Source organism: Dermochelys coriacea, chromosome 7 (assembly GCF_009764565.3).
Source record: "Dermochelys coriacea isolate rDerCor1 chromosome 7, rDerCor1.pri.v4, whole genome shotgun sequence".
NCBI classification, from domain to species: Eukaryota; Metazoa; Chordata; order Testudines; family Dermochelyidae; genus Dermochelys; species Dermochelys coriacea.
The window spans coordinates 48,423,031-48,448,940 of NC_050074.1; the positions used below are offsets into that span (position 1 = coordinate 48,423,031).

At 53.6% G+C, this 25,910-nt stretch overlaps 1 protein-coding gene and 1 long non-coding RNA gene across 3 annotated transcripts in view; one reads left to right on the forward strand and one right to left on the reverse strand.

Moving 5' to 3' along the window:
- The window catches only part of LOC122460944, a 6,780-nt gene extending 2,861 nt beyond the window's left edge, over positions 1-3,919 (reverse strand). Inside the window, exon 1 of the long non-coding RNA XR_006282588.1 lies at positions 3,828-3,919. This is a non-coding gene — a long non-coding RNA (uncharacterized LOC122460944). The remainder of the gene's footprint in view (positions 1-3,827) is intronic.
- Positions 3,920-4,151: 232 nt separating this feature from the next.
- ZMYND10 (zinc finger MYND-type containing 10) lies at positions 4,152-24,580 on the forward strand. 2 transcript variants are annotated; one of them, XM_038411688.2, is made up of 12 exons: positions 4,152-4,442; positions 5,001-5,109; positions 6,361-6,477; positions 9,140-9,193; positions 11,149-11,301; positions 14,453-14,541; positions 15,153-15,253; positions 16,535-16,707; positions 17,718-17,843; positions 21,598-21,719; positions 22,108-22,233; positions 23,095-24,580. In XM_038411688.2, exons 1-12 carry the CDS (start codon positions 4,282-4,284, stop codon positions 23,192-23,194), a joined length of 1,431 nt encoding a protein of 476 aa, XP_038267616.1. In that variant the 5' UTR covers positions 4,152-4,281; the 3' UTR covers positions 23,195-24,580. The 2 variants fall into 2 exon arrangements, with proteins under 2 accessions (XP_038267616.1, XP_038267618.1); XM_038411690.2 differs by having other exon boundaries at positions 4,154-4,376.
- Positions 24,581-25,910: the final 1,330 nt, after the last annotated feature.

Sequence of the window (25,910 nt, forward strand, 5' to 3'; positions counted from 1 at the left end):
TGGGTGGTGTAGGGGGCAGGGGCTCTCCCGTGCAGCAGGCAGATTGGTACCCGTTGGCGGGGGTGCAGGGTGGTGTAGGGGGCAGGGGCTCTCCCACGCAGCAGGGGGATTGGTGCCCGTTGGCGGGGGTGCAAGGCGGGGTAGGGGGCAGGGGCTCTCCCGTGCAGCAGGAGGACTGGTACCCGTTGGCGGGGGTGCAGGGTGGTGTAGGGGCAGGCGCTCTCCCGTGCAGCAGGGAGATTGGTACCCGTTGGCGGGGATGCAAGGCGGGGTAGGGGGCAGGGGCTCTCACGTGCAGCAGGAGGACTGGTACCCGTTGGCGGGGGTGCAGGGTGGTGTAGGGGGCAGGCGCTCTCCCGTGCAGCAGGGAGATTGGTACCCGTTGGCGGGGGTGCAAGGCGGGGTAGGGGGCAGGGGCTCTCCCGTGCAGCAGGGGGACTGGTACCCGTTGGCGGGGGTGCAGGGCGGGGTAGGGGGCAGGGGCTCTCCCGTGCAGCAGGGGGACTGGTGTCCGTTGGCGGGGGTGCAGGGCGGGGTAGGGGGCAGGGGCTCTCCCGTGCAGCAGGGGGACTGGTGTCCGTTGGCGGGGGTGCAGGGTGGGGTAGGGGGCAGGGGCTCTCCCGTGCAGCAGGGGGACTGGTACCCGTTGGCGGGGGTGCAGGGTGGTGTAGGGGGGAGGGGCTCTCCCGTGCAGCAGGAGGATTGGTGTCCATTGGCGGGGGTGCAGGGTGGGGTAGGGGGCAGGGGCTCTCCCGTGCAGCAGGGGGACTGGTGTCCGTTGGCGGGGGTGCAGGGCGGGGTAGGGGGCAGGGGCTCTCCCGTGCAGCAGGGGGACTGGTGTCCGTTGGCGGGGGTGCAGGGTGGGGTAGGGGCCGGGTCGCTCTGGTGCAGCAGGGGGACTGGGCGCCCAATGGCGGGGGTGCAGGGTGGGGTAGGGGGCAGGGGCTCTCCCGTGCAGCAGGGGGACTGGTACCCGTTGGCGGGGGTGCAGGGTGGGGTAGGGGGCAGGGGCTCTCCCGTGCAGCAGGGGGACTGGTGTCCGTTGGCGGGGGTGCAGGGTGGTGTAGGGGGCAGGGGCTCTCCCGTGCAGCAGGGGGACTGGTACCCGTTGGCGGGGGTGCGGGGTGGTGTTGGGGGAGGGGCTCTCCCGTGCAGCAGGAGGATTGGTGTCCATTGGCGGGGGTGCAGGGTGGTGTAGGGGGCAGGGGCTCTCCCACGCAGCAGGGGGATTGGTACCCGTTGGCGGGGGTGCAAGGCGGGGTAGGGGGCAGGGGCTCTCCCGTGCAGCAGGCAGATTGGTACCCGTTGGCGGGGGTGCAGGGTGGTGTAGGGGGCAGGGGCTCTCCCACGCAGCAGGGGGATTGGTACCCGTTGGCGGGGGTGCAGGGTGGTGTAGGGGGCAGGGGCTCTCCCGTGCAGCAGGGGGACTGGTGTCCGTTGGCGGGGGTGCAGGGTGGGGTAGGGGGCAGGGGCTCTCCCACGCAGCAGGGGGACTGGTACCCGTTGGCGGGGGTGCAGGGCGGGGTAGGGGGCAGGGGCTCTCCCGTGCAGCAGGGGGATTGGTGTCCATTGGCGGGGGTGCAGGGTGGGGTAGGGGGCAGGGGCTCTCCCGTGCAGCAGGCAGATTGGTACCCGTTGGCGGGGGTGCAGGGTGGTGTAGGGGGCAGGGGCTCTCCCGTGCAGCAGGCAGATTGGTACCCGTTGGCGGGGGGTGCAGGGTGGTGTAGGGGGCAGGGGCTCTCCCACGCAGCAGGGGGATTGGTGCCCGTTGGCGGGGGTGCAAGGCGGGGTAGGGGGCAGGGGCTCTCCCGTGCAGCAGGAGGACTGGTACCCGTTGGCGGGGGTGCAGGGTGGTGTAGGGGGCAGGCGCTCTCCCGTGCAGCAGGGAGATTGGTACCCGTTGGCGGGGATGCAAGGCGGGGTAGGGGGCAGGGGCTCTCCCGTGCAGCAGGAGGACTGGTACCCGTTGGCGGGGGTGCAGGGTGGTGTAGGGGGCAGGCGCTCTCCCGTGCAGCAGGGAGATTGGTACCCGTTGGCGGGGATGCAAGGCGGGGTAGGGGGCAGGGGCTCTCCCGTGCAGCAGGGGGACTGGTACCCGTTGGCGGGGGTGCAGGGCGGGGTAGGGGGCAGGGGCTCTCCCGTGCAGCAGGGGGACTGGTGTCCGTTGGCGGGGGTGCAGGGCGGGGTAGGGGGCAGGGGCTCTCCCGTGCAGCAGGGGACTGGTGTCCGTTGGCGGGGGTGCAGGGTGGGGTGGGGGGCAGGGGCTCTCCCGTGCAGCAGGGGGACTGGTACCCGTTGGCGGGGGTGCAGGGTGGTGTTGGGGGGAGGGGCTCTCCCGTGCAGCAGGAGGATTGGTGTCCATTGGCGGGGGTGCAGGGTGGGGTAGGGGGCAGGGGCTCTCCCGTGCAGCAGGGGGACTGGTGTCCGTTGGCGGGGGTGCAGGGCGGGGTAGGGGGCAGGGGCTCTCCCGTGCAGCAGGGGGACTGGTGTCCGTTGGCGGGGGTGCAGGGTGGGGTAGGGGGCAGGGGCTCTCCCGTGCAGCAGGGGGACTGGTGTCCGTTGGCGGGGGTGCAGGGTGGGGTAGGGGGCAGGGGCTCTCCCGTGCAGCAGGGGGACTGGTACCCGTTGGCGGGGGTGCAGGGTGGGGTAGGGGGCAGGGGCTCTCCCGTGCAGCAGGGGGACTGGTGTCCGTTGGCGGGGGTGCAGGGTGGTGTAGGGGGCAGGGGCTCTCCCGTGCAGCAGGGGGACTGGTACCCGTTGGCGGGGGTGCAGGGTGGTGTTGGGGGGAGGGGCTCTCCCGTGCAGCAGGAGGATTGGTGTCCATTGGCGGGGGTGCAGGGTGGTGTAGGGGGCAGGGGCTCTCCCACGCAGCAGGGGGATTGGTACCCGTTGGCGGGGGTGCAAGGCGGGGTAGGGGGCAGGGGCTCTCCCGTGCAGCAGGCAGATTGGTACCCGTTGGCGGGGGTGCAGGGTGGTGTAGGGGGCAGGGGCTCTCCCACGCAGCAGGGGGACTGGTACCCGTTGGCGGGGGTGCAGGGTGGTGTAGGGGGCAGGGGCTCTCCCGTGCAGCAGGGGGACTGGTGTCCGTTGGCGGGGGTGCAAGGCGGGGTAGGGGGCAGGGGCTCTCCCACGCAGCAGGGGGACTGGTACCCGTTGGCGGGGGTGCAGGGCGGAGTAGGGGGCAGGGGCTCTCCCGTGCAGCAGGGGGATTGGTGTCCATTGGCGGGGGTGCAGGGTGGGGTAGGGGGCAGGGGCTCTCCCGTGCAGCAGGCAGATTGGTACCCGTTGGCGGGGGTGCAGGGTGGTGTAGGGGGCAGGGGCTCTCCCGTGCAGCAGGGAGATTGGTACCCGTTGGCGGGGATGCAAGGCGGGGTAGGGGGCAGGGGCTCTCCCGTGCAGCAGGGGGACTGGTACCCGTTGGCGGGGGTGCAGGGCGGGGTAGGGGGCAGGGGCTCTCCCGTGTAGCAGGGGGACTGGTGTCCGTTGGCGGGGGTGCAGGGTGGGGTAGGGGGCAGGGGCTCTCCCGTGCAGCAGGGGGAGTGGTACCCGTTGGCGGGGGTGCAGGGTGGTGTTGGGGGGAGGGGCTCTCCCGTGCAGCAGGAGGATTGGTGTCCATTGGCGGGGGTGCAGGGCGGGGTAGGGGGCAGGGGGACTGGTGTCCGTTGGCGGGGTGTAGGGCGGGGTAGGGGGCAGGGGGACTGGTGTCCGTTGGGGGGTGCAGGGCGGGGTAGGGGGCAGGGGCTCTCCCGTGCAGCAGGGGGACTGGTGTCCGTTGGGGGGTGCAGGGCGGGGTAGGGGGCAGGGGCTCTCCCGTGCAGCAGGGGGACTGGATGGAGGAGGTGTAGCTCAGTGGTTTGAGCATTAGCCTGCTTAAACCCAGGGTTGTGAGTTCAATCCTTGAGGGGGCCATTTAGGGATCAGGGCAAAAATTGGGGATTGGCCCTGCTTTGAGCAGCAGGTTGGACTAGATGATCTCTTGAGGTCCCTTCCAACCCTTATATTCTATGATTAAGAGTGTCCGTTGGCGGGGTGCAGGGCGGGGTAGGGGCCGGGTCGCTCTGGTGCAGCGGGGGGACTGGGCGCCCAATGGCGGGGGAGACAGACCCTGCGGGCGGGTATCGGGGGGGGGCAATATCCATGGGCTGCAGTCCGGGGGCGGGGCGGGCCGGGCCGGGGGCTCCTGAGAGGCCGGATGAGGAGGGCGGTGCCGGGCGGGCCCCTGTCTCGCGGCCGCTTTCCCCCCGCCCGCCCCGTCGGTCGCCATGGGGACGGCGTGGGGCCATGGCGGAGGCGGCCGCGCTGCTGCTGCCGGGGGAGGCCGAGGCGCTGGTGCAGGCGCTGCGGGGCGGCCCGCTGCGGAACGCCGGGGACCAGGGGTCCGAGACGGGGCGTCCCCCGCGAAGGCGTTGGGGGGAGAGGGAAGGGGCGCGGTCCCGGCAGAGGTGGGGGCGGGGTGTGGGAGAGTCCCCCGGAAGTTACGGGGGCGGCATGTGGAGCGGGCCCCCAGGAGAGTTGGGCGGGGTGGCGTGCCCGGCGGGGGGAGATGTAAGGAGGGGGGTCCCCGGTTGAGTTGAGGGGCGGGGGGGTCGGGGGACTTGAGGGGAGGGGGCGGTGTGTGTGGAGTCCCTGGGGGCTAAGGAGGGGCGGGGGCTGAGTCCCCCGAGGGGAGGCGTATGGGGTGTGAGGGGGAGTGCGTCAAGGGGGGTTGTGTGGGCTGGGGGCGGAGGCGAGTCCCCAGTGGGTTTGAGGGGTTGACCTCAGGCAAAGGTGACCCCCCACCGGACCTAGGGGGGTGGGCCTTTGATTGCGGGAAGAAGCCCTCCAGTTCCAGGGAACTCTTTGGGGATGTGTTGAGTCCCTCAGAGGAGGGCAAGCATCCCCCTGGGTTGGGGGTTAGTCTCTGAGTTGGGAAGGTGGCATGGAGAGGGGCTGGGGTACCAGGTGTGCCATGGGATGATGACACTGACTCCCCTGCTCCTGCTCCTGCTCCTGCTCCCTAGATGGCTCCAGCAGCACGAGGCCATTGAGAAGCTGAACATACAGGCGATTCTGAGCGCCTCTGCCGGTCAGGAACGGCTCCTCATTGAGCTGCTGGTGAACTATGCTAAGGTGAGCACTCTGCTGGCCACAGAGAGCTGGGGGGTAAGAGCACCCTCCCCCATGGGGAGAGCATCCAGCAGATGAGACAAAAAGGGAAAGCTCTGCAGGGCCCCATTCACCCTTCTCCCCCAACCAAGCCTAGGCAACCTTGTCCCCTACAGTGCCTAGTCCAAGTGGGCTTCTGCCTCTTTCTTTAGGGAGATGCATCCACAGCCTAATTCACCTTACTGTCAGGGAATGTGTCCAGATATGGAGCCCAAATTTTCTTTTGTTCAAATACACTCTGTGGTACCAACCTAATCAAATTCTCTCCCTACTTGGCATCTGCACCCTTCCAATACTATGTTGTCAGCCCTGTCTGTGACACTGGACCCTGGACCTCAGTTGTTTAGCCACATTATAGATTCATAGATTTTAAGGCCAGAAGGGACAATTTTCATCATCTCGTCTGACCTTATGAATAACATAGGCAATAGAGTTGCACCCAGTGATTCCTGCATCAAACCCATATCTCATGGTTGAGCTAGCGCATATTTTTTTAGAATGAAACAGCCAAGCTTGAGTTAGACTTCAGGTGACAGAGAATCAACGACATCCCTAGATAAATTGTTCTGCCCATTGTTAAAAATGTGTGCCTTGTTCTCTAGCCTAAATTTGTTACATCTTTGGCTCTTGTTCTCTCCTCCCAGTAACCCTCCTCAGCCCCCAAATCATAGTTGTTGCTGACCTCTGTACTCCCTCCAGTTTGTCTATATTTTGGGTACAAAGGACCCCAGAACTGAACATTGAAAGCAAGTTTGGTTGCACCAGAGAGGGACTGTTGCTAAACAAAGTGAGTCTTTCTGTCCATGAGATCATGGGCTACGCTTATCTCTGATGTAACTCTGAAGTCAGTGGAGCTTATCTCGGAGATGAATTTGGTCACTTGGAAATGTTGCTGGTGTATTAGGAAATAGACTAGCAGAATTCTGCCTCCCTCTTTTACCTGCACCAGATATACTGTCCCATCTCACCCAATGGAAAGATGGGGACAGATATGATTTCAGAAATTACTGTCAATGGGATGAAGCAAATAATACAAGGATGAGGCACATGAAAATACCTAGATGAACAGTACAACAAAACTGCCAACTAGGAGAGCTGCAGTTTGTCCCAGCATCTTCTCCTCTAGGACTAAAATACTCATATGGCACTTGGCTTCTCTGTCCATTTTCTCTTGCCTAAAACGTTTCACTTTCCACCATCTATTCTTCTGTCCAGATCCCTATTCTCATCGAGGAATTGATCTCTGTGGAGATCTGGAAGCACAAGGTGTTCCCTGTGCTTTGCCAGCTGGAGGACTTCAAGCCAAAAAGCACCTTTCCCATCTACTTGGTGGTGAGTTCAGAGAGGTCTTGGAGAACAAACTTGCACAGTATTCAAGTGCATTGCCATGATCTGGAATGTCCTGCAGGGTAGTAGCACTGCATGGTACCTCTGCTTCAACAGGCATGTTTCACAAGACACCTTGTCCATATTCCGTTAAGGTTTTTAATATAGTAGCTGCATGCGAGTCATTTTCACAGGCAAAACTCTTATGAAACAAATTCTGTGGGACAGTCACTGTTCACTAGGGCTAGAGAGGCAAGACTGGTGGGCAGAGATAGCTCAGTGTTTTGAGCATTGGCCTGCTAAACCCAGGGTTGTGAGTTCAGTCCTTGAGGGGGCCATTTAGGGATCTGGGGCAAAAATTGGGGATTGGTCCTGCTTTGATCAGGGGGTTGGACTAGATGACCTTCTGAGGTCATGATATTCTATGATTCTAAGAAGTTTTAGGCAATGGCTTAATGATAAAATAACTTATCCTTATTTACATAGGGCCTTTCTTCTCAAGGATCCCAAAGAACTTCTTTTCACAAGGATCCCTCCCCCCACCTTTGAAATGCTGCCCCCCCTGTAGTGGAGGATTGCAGCTGTTTAACAGCACACTCAGCAACACTACCTAAGTTTAGGACAGGAAATGAGGAACAATCTCCTATCCAATTGAAACTACAATAGAAATTCTGACAGCCAGCAGAATGTAATCACCTATCCTAGATTTTGGCCAGGACACTCTGGTAACTGTGTTGTCCCTTTAAAAACAGCCATAGAATCTTGGGTGACCAAAAGTTCTCAGGGCTGATATTTTACATTTCTTTCAAGCACTGAACGTGTATGGTATTCTGGCTATTTAACATGGCACTACAAATTTCTTGCTTCTAAAAGACAGCCTCTTTTCTGCTTTGAGTTTCATTGCCTTTTAGTTAGCATCACTCACAGGTGTTCATGCTGTTGATTGACAGAACTCCACACTGTTTGCAACCAGCATGTACTTGAAGGAAGGACAGTCCAGTAAGTTATTTGGGATTCCAAGAAATCCTTCCACAGTCCTGTCTGCCCTGGACACTTCAATTAGGGCCACTAGCTAATGCTGGATCAGGGGGCACTCTCCTAGGAATTGTGATAGCAATAGACACTAATAGTATATCTAGTCCAGTACTCTGGCTCTGATAGCTGCCAAAGATGGATATTTTAAAGCAGTGGTGGGCAACCTTTGGCCTGTGGGCCACTCGCGGCCTGTCAGGGTAATTCGCTGGTGGGCCCCCAGACAGTTTGTTTATATTTGCACAGCTGACTGCAGCTCCCAGTGACTGTGGTTTGCCATTCCCAGCCAATGGGAGCTGCGGGAAGCTGCGTGGGCCTCAGGGACGTGTTTTAGAGGAAGGTGTAGAACTTCCTCCTGCACTACCTGTAATGCAGCTAATGTGCTCTTAGGATTCCAGGCATCTTCACAGCAACAGCTCCTGCCATCTGGTGGGATCTCTTGGGTTAGCGTTTCTCAGATGCGGCCATTTTGGTCGCATGCAGCCACCAGGGGCTTTTTGTGCAGCCACAGCCTCCTGGGCAGTGATTATTAACACTGCGCCCCCCCCCCCCCACAACATACAAATATCACTTTTCACAGACACAGACTTACTAGCTAGCAAGTCTTTAAAAAAACAACCAAAAATGCAAAAGAAATAACAAAAACAGGAACATGCAAAGCACATTATTTCTGTTCTGTTTAGGTCTAGTAAAGAATAGAAAGAACTACATTATTTTGATTACTGAGTCTGCAATAAAAATCTACATAAATAAATTACAATGATTTGGACATGTGTATATATACATATTTATTTGTTTTTCCTAAAGCTAATTAATATTTTAGGAAAAAATGTCAGAGCGGCCACCAAAAAATTGTCGGTTTCAGAGTAGCAGCCGTGTTAGTCTGTATTCGCAAAAAGAAAAGGAGTACTTGTGGCACCTTAGAGACTAACAAATTTATTAGAGCATAAGCTTTCGTGAGCTACAGCTCACTTCATCGGATGCAGTGAGCTGTAGCTCACGAAAGCTTATGCTCTAATAAATTTGTTAGTCTCTAAGGTGCCACAAGTACTCCTTTTCTTTTTGCAAAAAATTGTCCGCACTCTGAGGCCACCAAAAAATTTCTTGTGAGACCCCCAGGGTGACTGGAAAGCGGTGGCCCTTTGCTGCTTTAAGAATTTCAGTGAGAGGTCTTCACTGGTCCTTTTGGTGGTGGGACTGATCTCAGTAGCAAAAGACACACCTGTATCTCAGTGCACTAGTATTCTTCTAGTGAAGCCAGGAAAACTACTCCAGTAGAGGGGCCATACTGGCCACCTGCCAGGAACCAGAGGGTATCATTTGCATGATAAACTTGCAGACTGCAGTGATACAGAGGTTCAGACTCTGGCTCCCAGTTTGAAGTGCTCCAGCCTGCTCTCAGATGATGATGGAGCATTGCTTGCTGGGAGTCAGGACCTGTAGTTTCTACAGGCCACATATCTGTATTCAAGATGAGCCTGGCTAAGGACTCCATGGGTTGCATTTGCCTCATTGACTGGGCTTTTGGCTGCACCTGTGTTGGGGGCTACCTCAGTTACAGGCTGGATGGATATTACCATGGGCACTGTAGATGATGTTCCTCTGACCTTTGCTTTGTCTCCCCACATTCCCTCAGCTGCACCATGAAGCTTCTATTATTAACCTCCTGGAGACCGTGTTTTTTCACAAGGTAAGAGATGAGTTCTGCTGTGTTAAATCAAGGGCCCCAGAATGGGGAAATCCCAGATGTGATTTCAGGTCATGCGTATGAAACATGGCAAACCTTTCCCAAAAGTTGCAATTAGAGAGGCAGTTGGAGTTAAAGTTGGCCCAAGGGAGAATGACCGTCTTAGCTATTGCAATATTGAAAACCACTTATCCTGTGAGGATTCTAAGACCAGAATGGACCACTGTGATCATCTAGTCTGATCTCCTGTTTGCAATGGAGAAAGGGGAGCCAGTGGAGCAACTCAAAGAGAGGAGATGTGATCAAAGTGAGGTCTAGGGAAATGATCTTTTCAGTCAGAATACTTCTGCATAGCAGGGCAAGGTTGCATTTGTCAAGGCCAGAAGAGGATGTTGCCATAGTCGAGACGCAAGGTGATGAGAGTCTGGGCAAAAGTTTTAGCTGTGTGGGTGGATAGGGAAAGTTGCATCTTATAGGTGTTAGGAAGGAAGAATCAGCAAGATTTAGAGAGAGCCTGGATGTGAGGACCTAGTCAAAGAGAGAGGGCTGAGTCAAAGATGACAACCAGCATTTGGGCCTAAGGGAGGATGGTGGCAGTGTCCACAGTAACCGAGAAAGGAGGGAGGGAGGCTTATGGGGTGAGAAAGATTAGGAGCTCTGTTTTGGTAATGTTGAGCTTAAGCTGATGGCTGGACACCAACATGGAGATGTCAGAGAGACCAGTGAAGAGTTTAGTTTGGACATAAGGAGACAAGTGGTGTAGTGGACAGATCATGGGAGTAGATTCCAGACCTGTGATGAAGTGGGAGTTGTCTGTAGTATTTTTATGAGTCTTATGTGTGCACCTCAGTTTCCCCTATATTTTTGTCTGGCTACCTGGGGAGTGGGGAAGGACTAAGTCTGCTGTCAGGGCCGGTTAAGAGAGCTAGGTGGATGTGTGTAACCTAGCTGTCTGAGCCAGGTTTAATGGGTCATTAAAAAAAGGACTGACTGAGGCCGACCCCATATCAGCAGAAAATCTGAGATGACAGTTTAAAGCCCAGGCACCAGGACATTGACACCTAGCAAACAGCAGCCTAGGGGGAGATGGATTTCTCCACCTCACAGCAGGGAATCTGGGCACAGACCCCAGCTCCGTAACAAAGGACTGGAAGGTGTGAGGTGGGGCGATAAAGTGTTGGCTTCTGGAAGGAGTCAGGACTCTCACCTGGAAACTGACCAAGGAGGTCAGACTGTGGAGGAGAGACAGAACATGAGCATGGGATTCACTACAATTTGACTGGGGCTCTGGACTGACCAGAATGGACTATACTTTAACCTTCATTTCTTTGTGCTAACCTAAGGACTTCCAGATTCTATGTTCCTGGTGACCAATAAATGGTTACCGTGTTTTTAAAAGGCTGCCTATGTCACTGTAAATACTGAGAGCATTGCACCCTGAAGGGCTAAAGTACAGCCTCCCGCAGGACTCTAGCTTGGCTGGATTCACTGCAGGGAAAAGAGAAAGCCACAGAGAAAGACAAGGGACGCTGGTGCCAAAGGCCCAGGCTTGGAGGTGTCAGACCTTCTGTGGGATTGTGTGGATCCTTGGAGCCTGGCATCTAAAGCTGTCACTCCCAGGAGACTAGTGACAAGCTGGGGCATAGACCAGACCCTGTGACAAGGCCCCCCTGAGTTCTAGTCCCAGTTCTGCCACTTTAAAGATAAAGCATGAAACCTCAGACAATTGAGAGTGTGAAAATACAGAATTAAGGCAACTCAAACAACCCATGTCTCTATCTATGTTCAGCCTGAAGTCATAAGGTGGATCTCAATCAACCCCCTGTGACACTGAGGTCTGCAGGTATTGGTGCAGTTGGAGAGGTGTTTTCTAATCAGAAGGCCATCTGAAAAATGATCTTTCTGAAGGGAATACCTTCTCCTCTCAAACAGCTCTCTGCTACCCTCTTGTTGTGTAGGAGATCTGCGAATCTGCTGAGGACGCCATTCTGGACTTGATTGATTATAGCTACCGGAAACTGACCCTGCTAGCCGCTCAGGGCACCAACGGGGAGTTTCCAATCCACGAAAAGTTTCTGCCTGAGGATGTGACCAATGCATCATCAATGCAGGTGGGTTAAAAGTGCAAGTTCCCAACTTCCAGCAGGTCTATCTGACCTTGTATCTTGGAGGGAAGTTAAATTTCCATGACTGGGAAAGACCATAGTAATAGTCAGGAAGGCCCTCGTATCCAGAACCTGATGAATAAATCCACTCTACTTGGGCATTCCTCTACATGAATTTGGTGTTGGTGGAGGTCTCTTGATTGGTGATTTGTTCTCACTGGTGGCTCATCATGAACAGAGACAGTGTGAGTTTTCCCACTCTGTTCTACAAGTGTGCTTTAACCATGACTTTGAGATTCTCTCTACGGGCAAGAGGGCAGTTCAGTTAATATGAACCATTGTGTTTTTGACCTCTCTGCTAAGACTAGGAGTGTGGGAACCAGTCAGGGTTAATTGCAATGGTATTTTTTTGAGATTTTTATAGGTTTCCACTTGGAACTGGCCTAAGACTCATTTCACACAGGCCACCCAACCCACACGAGATGGTAACAACTCAGTCTCTGTAGTCTTGGGCCAGTTTTGAACCAATGACCTAAGGAGAAAAAGGTCATACCCAACCTCCTGAACCATTCCCAGTTCTGGGTGTGTCATTGTTGTTGCTCCATGGCTTGTTGCTTTTTCAGTTCATTTTAGTGTGAGACAGTATTGTGTATCTGGGATTTTTTTTTCCCTCAGCCCTTAAAATTCTTCTCTGTAAACAGGACATCAGAATCTTTTGGTAAAATGGATTTAAAATGAGACACAGCAACCTCAGCAGTAGTCTCCAGAATTGCATTCACCCTTTGGCCTCCTGCCCAAAGTTATGCTCATCTTTCAAAGCTGGAGAGGAAGTCATGGGACTCCTGAGAACAGTAGGAAAGTGTTTCCCCCCTGGGCATTTTTCTTAACCCTTGGAGTTGGCTCAAGGGAGAATGACAGTCTTAGCTATTGCAGTATTGAAAACCACTTATCCTGCGAGGATTCTAAGACGGGAATGGACCACTGTGATCATCTAGTCTGATCTCCTGTTTGTAATGGAGAAAGGGGAGCCAGTAGAAGAACTCAAAGAGAGGAGATGTGATCAAAGTGAGGTCTAGGGAAACGATCTTTTCTGTCAGAATACTTCTGCATAGCAGGGCAAGGTTGCATTTGCAAAGGCCAGAAGAGGATGTTGCCATAGTCGAGACGCAAGGTGATGAGAGTCTAGGCAAAAGTTTTAGCTGTGTGGGTGGATAGGGAAAGTTGTATCTTAGAGGTGTTAGGAAGGAAGAATCAGCAAGATTTAGAGAGAGCCTGGATGTGAGGACCTAGTCAAAGAGAGAGGGCCGAGTCAAAGATGACAACCAGCATTTGGGCCTAAGGGAGGATGGTGGCAGTGTCCACAGTAACTGAGAAAGGAGGGAGGGAGGCTTATGGGGTGAGAAAGATTAGGAGCTCTTTTTTGGTAATGTTGAGCTTAAGCTGATGGCTGGACACCAACATGGAGATGTCAGAGAGACCAGTGACGAGTTTAGTTTGGACATAAGGAGACAAGTCCTGAATGGAGAGGTAGATCTGTGAGTCATGGGCATAGAGATGGTAGATGAAGTCATATCCATTGCCTAGGACTGCAGTTGCTTTAGAGCACAGTATTCTCTGTCATCCTCCCTAGCTCTCTGCCCTGGTCATTCAGCTCCCTATTCCCCTAATGCAATGGACTCAGACTCTCATAGATTCATAGACTTGAATGCCTAAAGGAACCATCATGATCATCTAGCCTGACCTCCTGCACGTTGCAGGCCACAGTACCTTGCGCCCTCCCCACTCCTCTGTTAGACCTCTAACCTCTGCCTGAATTATTGAAGTCCTCAAATCATGATTTAAAGACTTCAAGTTGTAGAGAATCCACCATTTACACTAGTTTTAAACCTGCAAGTGACCCATGCTACAGAGGAAGGCAAAACCCCCCTCGGGTCGCTGCCAATTTGACCTGCGGAGAAATTCCTTCCTGATCCCAGATATGACGATCAGTTATGTGGGCAAGATCCAGCAGCCAGACATCAGGAAATTATTCTCTGTAGTAATTTAGAGCCCTCCCCATCTAGTATAACAGACGTGATTTGTGGGATCACCGGTATTTCCCACATCTGCCCATGCTATGTTATCCATCATTGTCAGCTGTAGATCTATAGATTCATAGATACTAAGGTCAGAAGGGACCACTCTGATCATCTAGTCCGACCTCCTGCACAGCGCAGGCCACAGAATGTCACCCACCACTCCTATGAAAAACCTCACCCATGTCTGAGCTATTGAAGTCCTCAAATCATGGTTCAAAACTTCAAGGAGCAGAGAAGCCTCCCTCCAGTCAACCATGCCCCATGCTACAGAGGAAGGCAAAAAAACCTCCAGGGCCTCTCCAATCTGCCCTGGAGGAAAAAGTAGTGTCCCACCACTCGCCATTGGAGATATTTGCTGCTAGCAGTCGTAGATCAGCTACATGCCATTGTAGGCAGTCTCATTGTACCATCCCCTCCATTAACTTATGAAGCTCAGTCTTGAAGCCAGTTAGGGTTTCTGCCCCTACTGCTCCCCTTGGGAGGCTGTTCCAGAACTTTACTCCTCTGGTGGTTAGAAGCCTTTGCCTAATTTCAAGCCTAAACTTCTTGATGGCCAGTTTATATCCAGCCACTCAACCCGGGGAGGCTCCAGACGCGGGATCATGACACTGGAGTTTACAGAAGGGATTCGGGGGTGGATATCTGGAGGTGGGGCCATTCTAATGTTAGGATCTCTGAAATGGTGGATCAGGGCAGTTATTCCTTCCTTGGGCTGGCCTTGAGCGCTCAGCATCAGGATGGGTAAATGATCTGTCCTACTGTGACCTGGCTATATGTGACACAGCCAGCAGCAGCCTATGGTGTACTTCATATGGGGAGCCTGGTGCATTCACGTCATGGACTAGCTGCTATCTTTAGGAGTGCTTACACCATTCAGCTCTCCAACACTGAAAGGCGTTTGTGTGACTGCAGTTTACATTGGTCTTGGGGAAGGAATTAGCTTTATGTGGCTTGGGCTTCTTAATGAGTCCTGGGCTCCTGAGAGCCAGTTCATATGCTGCCTCCTTTGTTACTCTGCAGAAAAAAATCTAGCCCTATATTTGGTGTGCTTGTACGAGTCTGTGTTTTCACCCCCGTAGGAATTACAGAAGCAGGCAGAGATGATGGAGTTTGAGATCTCCCTGAGGGCTCTTTCTGTGCTTCGTTTCATCACTGATCAGGTAGACAGGTAAGCAGCTGGCTCACAGGAGAATCTAGAGATGAGTCTCAGAACTGGGGTGGGATTGTTTAAGTCATCACACTGGTCTGCAGGCGTCAGTCCTCCTGTGCTCAGGGCCTGGGAGCATCAGTTCTGGCGCTAGTGCCCTAGTGTCTGGATCCCGTTGTGTGTAGTAGCTGGATGTGCAGATCATGGCACTACAGCTCTGGTGTGTGCTTCCTCATGTTCTCAGTAGATGGCACTGAGAACTCAGTGTGCAGATTGGCCCTCAGAGTGAATCTTGCCGGGCATTTGGTTTGCAGATCAAACCTAGCAGCTGAAAGTATCAAACCTAGCACAAGGGGTTGGATCTGGCTTCACCCAGTGACTGGCTGTGTGGATCCTGGTACTAGTGCCCTGATGTATAGATCCTGCTATGCTTGGTGACTGGTTGTGTGGATCCTGGTGTGGGATCAGGCTGGTCTCAATGGCTGCTTGTGTGGATTTTGCCCCTGGTCTGACTGTAATTTATTTTATTTTGTCACTTTTGCTTCTTCCCCAGAGCCTTGGGACCATTTGTAGTTGATCTTGTACTGCTCACAATAGGTGTTTTCACTAGTTCCTCTCTTATTTCTCTACAGTTTGCCATTGAGTGCCCTGACACGGATGCTGAACACTCATAACCTGCCCTGCCTCTTGATAGAGCTCCTGGAGCATTGTCCCTGGAGCCGCTGTGAAGCAGGTATGAATCATGCGCTCATACCTTAGGGCATCCATGGGGCTGTAGCACTTTTTATCTGGAGCTTCATCTGGTAGGTGGCTCCCATACAGGGAGAAATAGCTGAAAGCTCCGGTCTAGATTTAGTTCTCACTCTCCGTCTTTCACATGGGTTTCCATCTGGCCTTCCCATCTCCCTCCCATCCATGTACATGGGATCACTTCCTGCATGGGACTGTATGTGCCCATTGGCTCAGCTCTTAAGCAGACACTGCTCGGCTGAGATTGAGGAGCTGCACTTTCAAAAATGGTCCCTGCTTGTTGTGGCTGTCTCTCATCCAAATCTGGCAGCTCCCAAGCTGATGTCCCCAATGCAGTAAAAGAGCACAATAAAACCCTAATGTATCTGCCAGCCCCTTCACCCACCCCATCCTGCTCTGCAGAGAATCCCATGCTCCTGTGAGCAGCAACAGGTTCTGCTTAGAAAGACCTGGTTATTAGCCCACTTCTCCCTGGCAAATGTCCTCTTCCCACCCCTGCTGTGTGCACTGAGGCCCCATCCAAACTGGAGTTCCAAACTGTTTAACAAGCATGCTTCCAGGCCACCTTAAAGTGGGTTCTGATACGGTGGATCAAATCAGTGTTGGCAGAGCTAACCTGATTCAGAACCAGGCTGGCTAGTCCACACTCGCATTACAGGGGTTCAGCCACAACCAAGTATAAGCATGGTGGTTAATTTAGTCACAAGGCCTATGTAGGCAGGACCACTAGCTACACAACACATCCCTGGAATGGCAAGTAAAGGCAGGTAAGTGTGGGAAGCACAGCCATGATCTCCTCTAGGAGTCCAAGATGCTCCCAGAAGCTACACATCATCTTTCTTTGCTCTTGCCACAGACCCACGATCAGTTCTTCTGTTTCTTCTCTTCCCACAACGACCCTGGCCCTGAGCATTGTCTGCAGTGCTATTCCTGAGTGAATGCACAGATGATAAAACCATGGGCTCTGTTCATCTCTCTTAGATCCTTATCTAGCCCCCATCATCTGTCTCTGAGCATCTTACAATCTTTTAATATGTTTATCCTCACACACCTCTGTGAGGTAGGGAAGTGCTATTGGCCCCACTTTACAGAGGGAAACTGAGGTGCAGAGAGACTAATTGACTTGCCCAGGATCACACAGGCAGTCTGTGCTGGAGCAGAGAATTGAACCAAGGTCTGAGTCCCTGCTGGCACCCTAACCACAGGGCCCTCTTTTCTCTGGTGTCTCAGTCTCACCCTCTGTCTTACTGGTTGTGTCTCTCAGGCAAGCTACAGAAGTTTGAGAATGGAGCGTGGCATTTTGTGCCTCCTGAAGACCACGTGAGGATGACCAAGCTGGATGGGCAGGTGTGGCTCTCCCTCTATAACCTCCTCCTGAGCCCAGAATGCCAGCGGAAATACAACTTGGATGGTTTCAACAAGAGCCAGCTCCTAAAGGTACAAGACTTCAGTGTGCATAGTCATACATATACGCAGCATGGTGCCTAGGCACAGGGACCTTCCCGCAGGTATAAATACCCTCTTGTCTTCACTTTAAAAATGTGCCAGGTGAACATTTCCTGGTTGAAACCTGTATCACAAGCTGGGAAATACCATGTCATCAGTTCCAAGATGGCTTCTTTGTTCATGCCAGTCAAGTTTAGAGGCAAATACCCCACCAACTGGCATGAATTAGCATCTTGTTGATCAGCAGAGTCCAAGGACAGAGAAGGCCATGGGGACTAGACTCGCCCTAGAATGGTCTCTCCAGGCCAGGTTTGAGACCCATTGACAGGGTGTGTTGAGAAACTCAGACTGCTGCAGCAGTTTCTATGGAGATATAGGGCTGCCAATCCACCACCTTAGTGAGAATTTCACAAGTGGCTTGCTGAGGTGGAGAGGTTTTTTTATTGCTTTAATTAGAGTTATGCCATGTATGGATTTAGTGCCTGTAGAAGGATGAGTCTGAGAGCACTAGAGCCACGCACCATGCTGGCAGGTGCTATACAAACTTCCCATAAATAGCTCTGTCAATGCAGCTCAGTCCCAGCCCACCGGCCCCCCCTCCTGCTTTTCCAGTCCTGGGCTCCCATACAACTCTGACAATGCACCTCAATCCCAACACACAGCCCCCACTGATATTCCAGCCCTAAGCTCCCCACGCATTATGGAAAATGCCCCTCAGTCCTCACATACAGCACTTCCTGCAGTTCCAAGTACTGCAGGCTTTTGATACTGCTTAATACCTAGCTTTGCTGTTGATGTTGAGCAATGGAGTCCAGATGATTTTAACCCTTCTGTACACTCTTTCTCTTGCAGTTAGTGCTCTGCTCAGTGGGGCATTGTTGAGCTGGCATGTGGCCACCTGGCCACTTTTCCAGCAGCTTGTTTTTTTAACCAGTGGATTATTTCTTTTCCTTGTTCTGATCTCTCTCCTTTCACTCTCCTCTCTCCCTCTCTGGGTTTAGCTCCGTGCATTCCTGACTGATGTCCTCATTGACCAGTTGCCAAATCTGGTGGAGATGCAGAGATTTCTGAGTCACCTCGTAGTGACAGAGCCTGTTCCACCCAAAAAGGACCTCATCCTGGAGCAGGTACCTCCAGCACCATCCCTCTCCCAAGGCCAGTCTGTCTCCTCCATTCCAGCTGCACAAGGCTGCTGCATTTCATATTCAGTAGCGTTCTGTAATCCCATCTCCCGTTTCCAAAGGCAGAGTATATTTCCACCGCTTGGAGACATGGTGCTGTGATGAGAGAGGGCATGTGCCCTGGCACTGAACCTGTGCTTTGCACTCTTCTTTTACTGGCCCTACAACGGCATCCAGTGCTTCCTCATATTAGTAATGGGCCTCTGCTCTATCAACTGCCATCCCTTTAGGGGCTTGCTTCCACACAGGCCAGACAGGCAGGTGAGAAGCGGGGAGTTCGTCCTTGCATCAGGCGATGGTGATCTGAGGGCAAAGCCAAAATCACCTGAGCCCTGAGATGGAATTCTATATTATGGAGCGGAAGGATGGCTCAGTGGTTAGGGCATTACCCTAGGACTTGGGAGAACTGAGTTCAATCCCTGCTTTGCCACAGACTCCTTGGGTGAGTCACTCACACTCTCTGTGCCTCAGTTCCCCATCTGGACAATGGAGATAATAGCCCTGCCCCCCAAAAGAGGTGTATGAGGTCTGGATACACACGCTGTAGATTGTGAGGTGCACAGCTACCATGGTAATGGAAGCCATATCTGTACCATGGGTCAAACTGTGCCTGCCTGTTCTTCTCACAGTACCTGGATGGGAGTCTTACACAGACTCCTGCTCACTCCGCTCCAATAGCGTCTTTGTGGGACAGCCTTTGATTCATGCTGCAGCCAGGGCTGTGTGGGGAGCAAGGCAGCAGCCAACAATTAATAACATGACACTGGGTTATAAACCTCATGATTACACTGACTCTTTAGCAAGGTGTCTGAGTGGAGGGGGAGACACCAGCTGCCTCGCAGTGACAATTAACTCTTTGTTTACCAGAACCCTTAATTTCCTTTCCATGTATGGTAGGAGCTGTGGAAGAGTTCCTTATTATGCACGCTTCCCTGGCACAGTTGGCCCTCTACTCCAAGAGAGAAGGCCAGAAAAGTTGTGCCACTCAAGCAACTTGATTGCAAGTGCCTTGGTGTTAATATTAAAATCTCCTTGAATTCTGGGAAGTTTGGGAGTTGAGTAAGGGGTGAGGGATGGAGTCCTTAGTTTTGTAGCATGAGCCTGTGTAATTTGCATTCCATCCTCCACAGAAGCATATCCTCAAATGCTTTTATGGAGCACTTAAATACTAGCAGGGAGAGAAGGAAACAGAGAGGCATGTAATGGGGAGAAGATAGGTGCATTCAGACAGGATTTGCAAAGACATGGGAAAGTGGAGACTCTTCCAGATGGCAGGCGCTCCGGACGAGAAGGCTCTTATACCCAGAGTGGCAACTTTGTGGAGGGTCAGAAGAGGCTAGTGTTGAGTGGAGGAATGGGACGGGGAAGAGGGAGAGAGACATTGCACTTAAAGTTGGCTCGAGGGGTTTAATAACAGAGGGCAGTTTTGACCTGGACCTTGATTAGACTGAGGACGGATGCTGTAGCCACACCTCTTTATGTAGGCCAGCATCATTCTGCACAGGCTGGAGTCCAGAGAGCTGGGAGGCTGTAGAGGAGGAAGGTGTGCAGTAAACCAAGGACCAAGGGATGACAATGATTTTGGTAAGGATGGAGTGGAAGTAGCTCGGGTGTCACTCTCCGCTCCCACATCTGGCCAGCCCAGAGTGAGTTAGCAATGCAGAGGCTGGCAGCTATCGCTCTGGAGGGTTTTGTGTGGCCCTTCAATGTGCTGCCATTCTAATCTCCTCAATCTTTTCAGCGTGCATCGCTAGCCTCATGCATGTAATTGGAATTCAGCATCTTGAGTGGGTTGGGGGAAGCCAGCTGCAGTCACACATGCTGATCACGCATCCTGCCCAATGAACTCACCCACTGTCACTGTGCCAAGCGATGATGAAAAAGGCTTTTTCCATTGGTTGCCTCTCAGAGAGCAGTCCTTCTCTCACCATCTCTGCTTGGCTGTTTTATTCTGCAGGGATGACAGCTCCTTTGAAACGGCAGCTTTTCTTCTGGAGCCTGAGCTCTGTGCTCTGTTCTTGGCTGGCATTTGCTCTTTTGCACTGAAAGGCTCTTGAGGGTGTTTCTGTTCAGAGAAATGATGAGTGGAAAAAGTTCTCAGTTCAGGGAGAAAGATCAAATCAGGCAAGAGATTCTGGAGTGCTGGGTTCAGGTCCCATCTGGGCCTGTCCCTGTCCCCCACCCCCACCCCCCCAAGCTTGGTGAGAGTGCTTCATGTTACTGGAGTTCAAGCCCTGCTGCTGATCTCTCACTCCCAAGGATTAGAGGGAGGTATAGCCTTGTTTCACTTAGCCCTTATCGCCTCTGTCGGTGCAGGAATCTGAAAGAAGTCTCATCACCTCCATCCTCCTGGAGAGAAGGGAGGCTGGGGCTGACATGGGAATTCAGGGAGTGTGTGGGTGGAAGGGAGGAAATTAGGAGAATTTAAGGAAGCAAATGCACTGGGAAGATGCAGCAGGTCCGGGGGATCAAAGCAGTCCCCAGAATAAATGCTGTTCACAACTGAGCTTTCCCTTCAGTGTCATGCAGCTAGGAGGCACGTGCTATGGCCTCTTCTCAATAAACTCTGAGAAGGGGTTCGTCTCATAGCAGACTGCTGTTGCTTCTGCAGATCTGCTACATCTTCCTCCACCCCGTACATGCACAACTGGCAGATCTATGTGTACAGCTCCCTTCAACCTGTACACACACAGATATGTCACATCTTCCTTCAACTCCTACACACACTTTTGTGTGTATACACAGAGATCTGTCATCTTCCTTCCGCCCTGTGCATGGGCGGCGGGTGAACGAGCTGTTGGGGGAAGCTAGCCCCAAGTCCCTCCCCCTCTGCCCGAGGCCCTGCACTTCCCCCTCCCCTTCTGCCCCCTCTTCCCTGCTGGAGCCCAGAGCATCCCCTTCCCCCATGGCTGCCAGGCCTCCTGCGTGGCCCCAGCAGCCCCAGTCCTGGAGCGCTGGACAGGCAGCGAAGCCGGAGCACCCCCAACCTGGGGCAAGTGGCTTGGCCCCAGCACCCCCAGCCCCAGAACACTGGGCAGGCAGCGTGGCCAGAGCACCCTCTGCCCCGGAATGCCGGGTGGGTGGCACAACCAGAATGCCCCCCCAGCCCCAGGCGAGTGGCTTGGCCCCAGTGCCCCCCAGCCCCAGAGCGCTGGGCAGGCAAGCGGCGTGGTCCCAGCACCCCCAACCCCAGCGCTGGCGGGCGGCACCGCGTGGCCCCAGCCCCAGCACCCCCAGCCGTGAGCCTTGTGAGCACCAGCCCCAGTTTGCCTGTCCCAGACTCTGCTGCAGAAGAGCAGGAAGGAGAACTGGAAGCAGGCAGGAGGAGGTCTGGGGGTGGAGTGCGGGCACGGCCACACCAGGCTGTTTGGGGAGGCACAGCTTCCTCCAGCCTATGATACTCGCTGCCCATGGTCCTGCGTGCAAATGTGTGTGTACACACAGCTCTGTCAGATCTTCTTTTAGCTCCCTACATAAACATGTACACACACACATTGGTCACATCTTCCTTCATCCCACATATATTCTTCATCCCTGCTTCCTGCTCTCATACAAGTCCGAGCTTATCACCTGCCTGAGCTACACTGACCCCAGGCATTGTTTCTGCCCCTGCATGTCCTGCCGCAGAATCACCCCCTTATTGGCAGGCTTATAATGCTGGGACACGACTCTCCTCTCACCCTTTTTGCCGTCCCGACAGGTTCCCATCATCAGGGACCGCATTGTCAGAGAGAACTCTGGGAAGTGGCAGGCGATCGCCAAGTACCAGGTGAAACACGTGTTCAGCCTCTCGGAGGACGAGTTGAAACACCTGGCGTGCCGGTAAGATCCCAGCCGCTGTATGGTGAGCAACTCTGAGCTCCCTCTGCAGGAGAGCACATTTGCAAGGCCAGTCCCTATTTTCCTCTTGTGCCATGAGGCTGCTAGCTACAGGAGGCCCAGCACAGCCATTGTCCCAATGAGCAGGGGCTTCTTGACAAGAGAAAATAGCCAGCATAAGTTTCACTGCCCTGCGGAGGACTGAGATAATGGAGTCCATGAGGAGTGATGCAGTAATCCTAGCCTGTGGCAGGAGGTCCCTTTGGAGAGTGGGATGGGAGGGATAGCAGGGTCAGACCTAAAGGCTCCATCCTGTGCAGGACAGGCACCACCTTTCACATCATAAGTCTCTTGCTCCAGGTGCTGACGCCTGCTTTCTATCCCCAACCAGGTGGGCGCGGACATACAACCTGGATGTGATTGAGGCTCTCGTCCCAGAGAAACCCAAGTGTGGGCTATGCGGCTCGGAGGCAACAAAGCGCTGCTCTCGCTGCCAGAATGAGTGGTATTGCAAACGGTAATGATGCTTAGCATTGTCTGGTCTGTGAGAGTTCCCTGCTGCCCTCAGGGCTTAGCTGGGATCTCACCTCTCCCTTGGGCACGCAGCTGGTACTAGAGTCCGGCTGTGAGACCTGGCCATGCCAATGCTGGTGCTTACTGTTACCTGAATCATGCTGGGTTTAGCAGCCCTGGCTGGTCTCTGCACCTGTCATGATGAGGGAGGGTGTTATACCCCATGCACCTGGGCTTCATGACTGCCATGGAGTTTCCAATCAGTGCATGAATTCACAGCCCCTAACCCTCTGATCAGCATCACTGGAACTGTGAAGTCAGCTGTCTTTGCACCACAGTGAATCTCCACTGGGGTCAGTTATGTCACAAGCTGGAGCAGAAGCAACCTTTCCATGTTCCCTTTTATGAAGATCCAAGTGAATTTTGTGCTGATGCTGGAAGTTGCTGGGCTGAGACCCCAGAGTTCCCTGTTTATCCATAACAAAAGCAGCCGCGTGAGATTCCCCACCTTAACCTCTCCTCAATGAATGTGCTTCACCTTATACCTTGAGGGAACCACCCTGGGTGGGAATTCAGTGTCCTTGGCCTCTTTGGGACTCCTTAGCCTCATTGCTGAGACTAGCAGAGGGGACCAGTCAGTGACGATGGCTATGGGCAATTGACCACTACAACAGATAGATACCCCTACTCTGTTTCACACAGACCACTGAACCATGGGTAGATGGTAACAGGTTTTGTCACTGGCTGGCCCTTATTTAAAGCAGACATGTTGAGCAGAAGGCCTTCATAGCGCATACAAACCCCCTGACCCAGTTCCCAATGTGTCCTTTCTACCGTTGCCCCTCTGTCCCCTTTCCCTTTGCAGGGAGTGCCAGGTGCAGCACTGGCAGAAGCACAAGAAAGCATGCAACCTGATGGCTGATGCCCTGAAGAAAATAAAAGAGGATCTGAAAGTGCAGCCATAATGCAGAGCCAGAGCCTTCTAAAGAGGGACTACTTCTCCCAGGCATTCCAGTAATCCGAGAGCAAAGGGTCGCCAGTTAGAACTGGAGACAGACAGCCCCTTGTTCATCTTGTTCATCTAACCTGGGCTCAGTGCACCACTGCTGCCTGCCTCCTGTGTAACTGTGCATGCTGCAGTAGTGCATGGGCTGCTCCAGATCCCAGCCTTGCAGCCAAGGACAGTAGGCCCAGATCCACTACCATGGGATCATGCTCAGCTCAGTGGGATGCAGCAGCCACTGGCCGACACAACTGATGCCTCCCTTTAGGCAGCTAGGAAAATTGCCTGCTGAGATTTGGAGCCTTGGTTCTCTCATACCCCATTCTGTCTCCTAGTTTCTGAACCCTTCCTTGCTTGAGAACAGGCTGCTCCTGATCTCGGTGACTCATTTTATGCTAAACAGCTTTTTCCGTGCTGCCACCCATGACTCAGAAGCAGCTTTTGTCACCGGGCATCCTGCCTGAAGCAGGTGCCACCTGCAGTCATGCAGCATGGCAATGAGCACTGATCTCACCACTCTGCTCAGTCCCCAGCAGCACCACAATGGCAGCTGGCAAGTCTGGAACCAACCTCTGATTGCTGCTCTCACTACATGCTGCTGGGAATGCACCATGGGCCTTAAGAAAAATACATTTTCTGCTCCCAGGGCTCAGAGGCCAGCAATAGCCGCACTGGGCTCGGACCCTCTTCTGCTGGGACTCCCCCCGCCCCCCCTACAATTTGTTCTCCAGTAAATGGGTTGAGCCACTAACCATCTTGTTCTCATTCATCTCCCTTCTGCATTACTCTGCAGCAGCCACCCTAGAGATGACAAAACCACTTCCTCACTTATTTCCAGCATCGTCCTACTGGGGAGGATTTTATAAACCCCATCTCTGCCAGTAATGAGTTTACAAGGTCTCTGTTGATGCTCAAATGCCAGTCAGGGCCATATATGCAGGGAGGGAATTGCCCAGAAAGTGACATCGTCTGTGCCTTCCTTATCTAGGTGCTCAGTTCTATAACATCCTTGCACAGACCTTGCAGTGTAGACTGGGGGAGGGCAGAGGAAAGGATGTGGTTAGGACAAATACTTCAATTTTCAGAGGCTCATTGTTTCATGGTTGAGAGCATAATGCGGTATCTTGGTGGCTACCGAGGGACTTGCCTCCTGCTCTAGGATTTTCTCTGCATTGTAGTGAGAAATGAAATTAACAATCAGCTCCATCCAGAAAGCAGCCCAAGTCATGCTCTTTGTGTCAGCCCTGGTCATCCAAAGTCGTGTTCTAGTCAGAATGCCAAGGATCAGTCCCCATGCAGCTTGTCTTAAGTCATGTTTGATATTGATCTTCCCGCCCCCTCATCCCCATCTGTTTCCCCCCCCCCATCCTGAAAACCCTGCAGCTAAGCTCATGAGTAACTTCCCCAGTTGTTTGGGTCATGCTATGAGGTGTGCTGGCTCCCCCAGTGTTAGCCTCCAATGAGCCTGAATCCTGCCAGCTCAATTCTGTTAATGACCATGTATGTGAATGCAGCATAGTTGTAGCTGCGTTCATCCCAAGGTATGAGAGAGACAAGGTGGATGAGGTAATATCTTTTGTTGAACCCACTTCTGTTGATGAGAGAGACAAGCTTTCGAGTTACACAGAGCTCTTCTTCAAGTCTGGGAAAGGTACTCCCAGCCTCACAGCAAAATGTAAAGTGGAACAGATTTTTAATGTCTAGCAGAACTTAAATTCATTACTCTGTTAGATGCTAAAAATCATGGACTGAATAGATACTGGGTGTATGGTTTGTTACAACAATCTGTAACCCACTAACTCCCCTCTTTTAGTCCTATGGCTGCTGAGGTGTTAACAGACCACTTCACCTTGAATGGTCCCTGTAGTGGGTCAGTTGCCTCACTCCTGGAGAACAGGGGTTAAAAGCAGCCAAGCTAGGCTGATTGGGGAAGCAGCCACAGTTGTGGCCAGCTCAATCAGGGCCCAGATGGCCCTTATAAGAGGGCTGGGGGCCAGGAGCTGGAGGAGTCTCACTCTAGCCCTGGAGTGGGAAGGGCTCACTGCCTAGGAGCAAGGTACCTGAACTAGAGCAGTGCTGGGGAATAGGGCAAGAGACCTGGAGAGCTCCAGCCTGGTAAAACCCCAGGCCTACAGAGGTACTGGGGCTGCAGAGATACAGCCTGGGGATAGGCTAAGGCAGCAGGTCCTAACCCCTTGCCAATGATGCGTGGCTGTTACAGACTTCAGTCTGCCCCAGTGAGCGGGGGGCTAGATGATGACTGGCAGTAGCCACTGAGGCAAGGTGGGTTAAGAGGTGGGAGGGGAAACCCAGAGTGTGGGGGTACTGCTGGGGGCAGAACCCCAAGGTAAAGGGACACAGGGCCTGAGGTAGGCGAGACACCAGCCAACAGAGGGTGCTCCGGGCTGGAGTTGAGCTAATTCCCAAGACGACCAGCAGGAGGCACCGTGCTGGTGAGGCTTCGCTTCGCTACAGTCCCTTACAGTATGTGCTAACTACTTGCGCTAAACAATCTTATGCTCGTACACCTTGTCTCACTAATGACCATGTGGACAGTTACAACAAATAGTCCTGCAAGAGTTGTCCCATGGCATCGTGTACCTGCAAAAGTGGCCTCTCTGGCTGTCTATTTTTTGCTGAACCCCAGGTCATCCTGCCCAGAAGCCATGGGCTTGTAT